This window comes from Hippocampus comes, unplaced genomic scaffold, assembly GCF_001891065.2.
Source record: "Hippocampus comes isolate QL1 unplaced genomic scaffold, H_comes_QL1_v1.1 scaffold194, whole genome shotgun sequence".
NCBI classification, from domain to species: domain Eukaryota; kingdom Metazoa; phylum Chordata; class Actinopteri; order Syngnathiformes; family Syngnathidae; genus Hippocampus; species Hippocampus comes.
This window is the reverse complement of record NW_017805828.1, coordinates 908,312-915,605: the sequence shown is the minus strand read 5'-3', so window position 1 is coordinate 915,605 and position 7,294 is coordinate 908,312. Positions and strand designations below refer to the sequence as shown.

The following is a 7,294-nucleotide window of genomic DNA, read 5'->3' as shown; positions in this document are numbered from 1 at the left end:
GGGGGGGGGGGGGGGGGGGGGGGGGGTGTTATGTGCGAGAAGGCAGTGCTTGTTTCCTGGGAAAGCGAGCTGCGGCCAAGTGTGGATGCCGAGGCGTTCCCCAGGGACGGCGTCTGAGGAAGTGCAGTGTGAGAGCGGGCAAGGCCGGGCGGCCCGGGGCCGTAATCGCTGTCGGCCGCCTGCGCCGCCCGCCGGGCTCCTGCTCATGCCACATGTGGTTTGCATTTGTGACGAGAGTAAGAGAAATTCGGGAGTGGGGGCGGCAGAGGTGGGAGGAAATGTGGAAACGAGCTTCATGACGCATCGGGGTTCCGCGGTTGTACAAACCAAAGTGAGCTCAGCAAAGATGGAACAAGCTCACTGCGTAGGGCCAAAAGTATCTTGAGAATGACGATTTCAATCAATCTAGAAAACTATAGTGGGCCTCGTGTAGTTCCCTGAGGAACTCCACTCAAATGTGTCGGATTTGTTGTAACATTAGACGGATGGTTGTGATAGACAAGTGACATTCTAGTTTCCCAAGATAGGGTTAGGGTTTCAAATTAGGGTTTAAGTCAGTTGTTGTTTCAATCAAGGGTTCATCTTGTCCAATTAAGGTTTCAAACAAGGGTTGGAATTTAAAGATAGGGTCGGGTTTTAAGTGTTCGTGTTTCAAGCCAGCGTCAGGGTAAGGGTTCCAAATTAATGGCTCAAGTTCATATTTTCAAGTTAAAGGATCACGTTTGCGTTTTTAACATGAGGGTATTTTCCCCCACAAGGGTTGTGGTTTCAAAACAGGGTTAGGGTTTCAAATTTGGATTTCAAACCAAAAATTACGTTTTCAAATTTGCTGAGTTGCAGGGAGGGAAGTGTGTGAAGGGAGTCCTTGTTTCCTGGGAAAGCAAGCTGCGTAAAGTCAGGGTTCCTGTCAGGGTTAGGGTTTGAAGTTAAGATTTCACATTGGAGTTTCAAGCTAGGGTTAGTGTTTAAAATTTGCATTTCAATCCAGAGGTACGGTTTCAAAATAGTGGTTCAAACCAGAGTTAGGGTTTCAAATAAAGGTTTCAAGCCAAGGTAAGAGTTGCCACTTCGGGTTTCAAGCCAGAGGTCATGTTTGAGGTTATGATTTCACATTAGGGTTTCAAGCCAGAGGGGAGGGTTTCAAACCAGGGTTAGGGTTTCAATTTCTTTCCAAGATAAGACATTCAACATTTGCGTTTCAAGTTAGGGTCTCAAAGAGGGTTCAAGCCAGGAATGTGCTTTCAAAGTAGGGGGTCACGCCGACCAGGGTTATGATTTAAAATTAAGGTTTTTAAGCCAGGGAAAATATAACGTTCCCGTGCTGCACGCTGACTTGGATCTGCTGCACATGACACACTCGTCTGTCGATTGGCACCGTGTGCGTGAGTGTGTGTGTGTGTGTGTGTGTGTGTGTGTGTGTGTGTGTGTGTGTGTGTGTGTGTGTGTCTCACTTGTTCCAATAGACGCCAGACCGTAGCAGTAAAAGCTCAATAAAAAGCGTTTTGGCATTGGCACATTTTCCCTGCTGTCTCAGGGATTGTTTTTCCCCTTTCGGGTCAGGCAACGAACGAAAGAGGAGAAGCTTGCCCCTCACTCTATTTGATCTTTTATCTGCAGAGGAAGGAGCGTTGTCTCAACTTCAAACCAACAACGCGTGTGGAGGCTGAGCAAGACATTTGTTTTACAATGTCTCCCTCTAGTGGCCCAACTTGTTTATTGCCCCACTTATGAAGAGGGTATATAAAAACCAAAGCTTGCAGAATTGTTTTTTTTCTCTCACGACGCTTAAGGGATTGCGAAGCATGTTTTTAGCCCCTCACTGTTACATCATAACAACATTCTGAACAGCTACAGTCACATTTTTAAAAATAGATGGAACTGATATATCTGTGTGTGTTAACAATGTAATGCATTTGTCGATGTCAGGGTGTGCCCCCTGGACCGAGGCTGACCACAAACGGGGGTGTGGGCCAGCCGCGCCCACCGCTGCCCCCCCACCCGCTGAGGGCTCCCGCCAAATCTCCCGCCATGCACAGGCAACTCTCCCAACTGCACAGAGCCGTAAGCACCTGCATTTGTTTTTGGTCGGACACGTTTTATTCGTCATCCTTCATTGAAAGGCAGTCAAAAATAAAATTTGACATCAGTTAGCCACTGTTAATAGGGAAATAAAAATATGTTTTTTGAAGTCACATATTTCCCAGTGAGCAGTATTCTTTAATTCCTGAAAGGTCATTTTGCTTTTATGAGAATTCCACACACACACACACACACAAATAATAAGGTCTTTGCAGGAGAAAGACACGTCGCCGGATCAATTCAGCCGTCATCTCACCAGGCCGCCGCCGGATTACAAAAGAAGTGTAGTGGGCGGGAACATCTTCCCAGGTGAGCTCCGCCTCTCATATCACCCCAAAAATGAAACTCAAATGACTACTGCATAGAACAATGAAACAACCCCCCTCCCCCACATGTTCACTTGAATCCCCATCCCGATTGGTCCCTAAAAAGATAGGATATTATCCTCATACAATCAAAACTTTTGGGGGGAACTTATGCACTGTTCTAGGCTTAAAAAACTCAACTATTTGCTGTTTTTGAACTCGGGTCAAAGCTATTGAATTGCTTTGGCATCATGTGGTGGAATTCTGATACAAAAAAAACCTTACTTTCAAGTGCGTTGAGGAGCTTCATTTTGCCAAAAGTACATTTGGACCCCTGCAATGTTTGTGGTTTAGTCTTTGCAGACCCTTTTATTTTGGACACTGTGCCACGCATATTTGCAAATTTGGGGGGTTTTACTTTGTTTTTTCTTTCAAAGCAGTTAGAATGAGCATCAATTATTTGCGGATTCTTGCTATTCGTTGTCCCTCACAAATCACGAATGTGTTCAAAAATGTGTGACTCACATGTGGTCGCCTTCATCCGCTCAGGTGCAAATCCATCCCAGTCGTCCAGCGCCGTCCCAGAGAAGGACCTTCATTCCATGTCGTGCCACCTTCCCGGTGGTCCCGCTTCCGAGTTGAGCTCGTCGGAGCACCGCTTCGACTGTCACCCCCCGTCCTGCATCGGACAATTCCCCAGTCCTAACCGACTAGCGCCAAACCATAACAAGGTGCGATTCCTGGGCCCCAACGCACAAGGGAACACCTTCGGGATGAGTAACGGAACCGGCGGGCCACACCCGAGGCCCGCGGCCGACCCGCATTCCTCCCGGGTGGCGGGACAGGTGCCGGGGGCCGTGATGACCAACGTGAGCTGGTGCTCGGCCGCGAAGCCCGTCGGACTCGCTCGGCGAAACGACACTCTGGATCTGCCGCTGAACCATCAGTACCAGCAGAGACCTGGTGGACCTCCCAACCAGGTGGCGCCAGACCTCCAGATGCTGATCAGAGATGCCGGGTCCAGACCCACCCAGGCCAACATTAACCAGTCCTCTCCGGAGCAGCAGGTTCCGGCTGTGGGCAACTTCGCCGAAACCGCTTCGGGCGGCTACCAGAGCGCTCGCACCAACCGCGTCACCTTCGACTTCCTGCCCGAGGGAGACAACACGGTCCCAGGTATTAACACAGACTCAGACTTCATCGACTCCCTGCTCAAGTCGGGCTCGGGGAACGACGACTGGATGAAAGACATCAACCTGGATGAGATTCTGGGAAGTCACGCATGAGCGGAAGCGATAACCAGTGACACATTTAGAATTTTATACACTCCGATATGTTTGTTTTGCGAGTATACTTCAATGTTTTGATTTGACTGTGAAAGGGTTTTGTGTCTCCTCGTACTACTACATGATGTCATTATAGACCTTTTCAAAATGAACAAGAGGTGCCAGGGTACTTCCACGGCCGAAAGCGATTGACTACCGCTAACCTGAACTGACAACGACGAGAAAATGTGCTGTTTTTGAGTGATTTAGCAAAACATTTTCTTTGGGTTGGTCCCCCCAAAAATATCTGCGGCATTAGTCGGCCGACATACATATATGATGGACCCACAGTGCCGCCAAATCACCTTTGGCAGCCATCTTGCATTGCCACTCCTTAAACATGCCCAACTTGAATACAGTACATTGATTGATCCGCGGAGCTTTCACATTATTTTCTGTCTCCAGCACGAAATGTCATCGCGTGTGTCGTTACGGTTCTACCAATAATTTTGGGAGAAGAGCTACATGCACACGTCATCGGTAAGGATGCGATTAATTATACAGTAAATGTTCTCTTTTAAGGCGTAGCGCCGAGTCCTTCTCAAAGATTGCATCCCGTTTTCAGCAGCCTCAACAATGAAATGAAAGAAAAGCCCACTGGGACAAAACTCTCTGCGAAATGTCAACCAAACTAAGATAATATACTCTGCATGGTTGATGCAAACAGTGAAGTTGGGTCTTTGAGAGGCTCTCATTAATCCCTACACGGTATTTTTTTTCTCCATCGAACAAATGTTTTCAGTAACACTGGCAACGCAAGATGGCTGCCTCCTCTTCCGACGCGAGAGGGAAATGGTGAGTCCATTCTGCCAACTAACAATAGCTTGCTTTTTCATTTCGGCACCAAAGGAGTAAATGTGTGCTATCAAACAGATTTACGATCTTGTTCCTCCTAGTTTCTTTTTTTAAATCACTTTACTTTGATGTAGCACCTTTTTTTTCACTGCCTCGGTCGTTTACGAGTGGTGCCATCGAAATTATGGTTAACGTCGGACGAAAAGGTCTATAAGATGACAAAAAGTTCACACTGTGAAAACGTTGCCGTGGTGTTGCCTTCAAGTTTTTCACAACACAAAATGGTTTCTTGTTTAGTTTTTTTGTTTTTTTTGTTCTTTTTAACTGTTGTCCATGTTGTGGAAGCTTTTTCAATATACGGTCGTTTTTGGATGAAATTTCAATAATGTCACAATTTTTTCCACGCGCTATTTAATAAATATTGGGCTATTAACAAGACAGTACTGTAAAATACAATAAATAAATCCAGACATTTGACCATTTCATCCCGTTTTATTTTGTTGTAAAAATAGTAATTATTTTTCCCTCTATGTTTTAAAACCGTTAATTACTTTGACATGACAGGAAAAAAAAAATAAATTTGATTTGATCCAAAATAATTTCATTGAAAGATTGGACAGAGTTGTACGAAACACTAATTTTCCTCCCCCTGAGGGAGCAGGAGACACTTTTGGTAAGTGGTGTTTATCGAATTTAAAATGTGACTGTAGAACAAAACCTATTAATACTTGAGTATTGAGTCCAATTAATTTGTAAAACTGCGAAAAGGTCACCTGTGGTTAAGCGACTGGCTGGAAGTAGTACTTTGCTTTCACCACTAGAGGTCAGCAAACTGTCGCTTTTCATTGATGCTGCGTCCGAGAGTCACGCGGGACAATATCTGAGTTTTATTGGATGATATCAACGGGTTTGAAGAATCCAAATTTCCATCCGACCATATCCTTATTTTGAAACTTTAACTCCACTATCAAAAATCTACAATGTGAGGCCCTGTTTTGAAATGCTACCTCTTCTTTGAAACCAAAATCTTGACTTTGAACCCATCCATTCCAGTAGGGTCGCCAGGAGCCTTTGCCAGCGACCATTTGAGCGTTTAGGGATTTCACAGTCCCCGAGTGGGAATCGATCCGACGCCGCCCGCACAGAAGTCCAGCGTGTGTACCACTACAGGGTTCCCACTCTTCCACTTGCTTTTTATTTATGGACCTTTTAAGGACATTTGAGGGCTAATTTAGCCATTTTCAAAGGACTTTTTCTCCATCCAGCAGGGGATTCACGGTGGATTTCATGGACAGAAAGCCACATATCTCTGAGGTGGTGTTCAATTCATTGCTGCCAAAGGAAGGGCACATCTTTATTTTTCGGGGCAATCAGCTAACCCTTCTTTTGACATACTTGTCAAATTGGCCCGAAATGAACCGAAGTGATCATGTGATCATCATCGGAACTGATTGGAGACGGCGGGAAAAGCAGAGCGGGAATCAGGAAGGCATGTAGCCCGACAGCGGAGTTTGAGGGGAAGGGCACAGGCGCATTTTCCGAAAAAAAATATTAATTGGAAGGGTGGGGAAAATGAAATGAACACCACAGGTTAATTTTTAAGGATTTGTATTGGTTTTAGAAGCTTTCCCTGAAAATTAAGGACATTTTTAATGGATTTTTATTAACTTTAAGGACCCGTGGGGACCCTTCATGACCTGCCTGGTAGTTGAATGGTTAGTGCATTGCACTGCAGGGGTGCAGGGTTCGAATCCGGCTCCGGTTTTCCTGTGCGTTCTCAAAAATGTGCGTGGCCGTGCATTTTCTGATTCTCTCCTCCGCACTATTCGTGTTCACACTCCCATCAACGGATAATGTTAAGTGTTTGTTCGTCACCTGACTGGTAGTTGAATGGTTACTGCGTTGGCAGTTGTGCTGCGGAGGTGCAGGGTTAGATTCCCTCTCCAGCCTTCCTGTGTGTTCTCAAAAACATGCATGGCTATCCATTTTCTGAAACTCTTCCCCGTGCAACTTCACGCTCACACCGAGGAACAATACTGTATAAAGCACTCATTCCCTGCCTGGTAGTCCAATGGTTAATTCGTTGGTCCTGCGCAGCGGAGGTGCAGAGTTTGATTCCATCCTTTCTCTGCATTCTCAAAAATGTGTGGCCATCCATTTCCTGATCCTCTTCTCCGCACAATTAGTCACACCAAGGAACAATTCACAAAACGCCTACCTATTCATGGTCGTTTTTATAGTAAGGCGTTTTTGGCCGAAAAAAACGACCATGTATATGAAGGCGTTTTGTGCCGAAAAAAAACGACCATGAAAAGTAAGGCGTTTTGTGCCGAAAAAAACGACCATGTATAGGAAGGTGTTTTGTGCCGAAAAAAACGACCATGTATAGTAAGGCGTTTTTAGCTGAAAAAAACGACCATGTATAGTCAGGCGTTTTTGGCCGTAAAAAACGACCATGTATATATAGTAAGGCGTTTTTGGCCGAAAAATAACGACCATGTATAGTAAGGCGTTTTTGGCCGAAAAAAACGACCATGTATAGTAAGACGTTTTTGGCGGGAAAAAAACAACCCTGTATCGTAAGGCGTTTTTGGCCGGAAAAAACGACCATGTATAGTAAGGCATTTTGGCTGGAAAAAAACGACCATTTATAGTAAGGTGTTTTGGGCCGAAAAAAAACGACCATGGATACTAAGGCGTTTTTAGCCGAAAAAAATGACCATGTATTGTAAGGCGTTTTCGGCCGCAAAAAACGACCATGTATAGTAAGGCGTTTTGGGCCGAAAAAAA

General features: G+C 45.4%; 1 protein-coding gene across 1 annotated transcript in view; it reads left to right on the top strand.

Moving 5' to 3' along the window:
* Window positions 1–5,386, top strand: part of maml2 (mastermind like transcriptional coactivator 2) — a 31,522-nt gene extending 26,136 nt beyond the window's left edge. The window contains exons 4-6 of the mRNA XM_019887307.1: window positions 1,927–2,061; window positions 2,295–2,388; window positions 2,934–5,386. Coding sequence (XP_019742866.1) covers window positions 1,927–2,061; window positions 2,295–2,388; window positions 2,934–3,670 — 966 coding nt within the window. The 3' untranslated portion in view covers window positions 3,671–5,386. The remainder of the gene's footprint in view (window positions 1–1,926; window positions 2,062–2,294; window positions 2,389–2,933) is intronic.
* The last annotated feature ends 1,908 nt before the right edge of the window (window positions 5,387–7,294 follow it).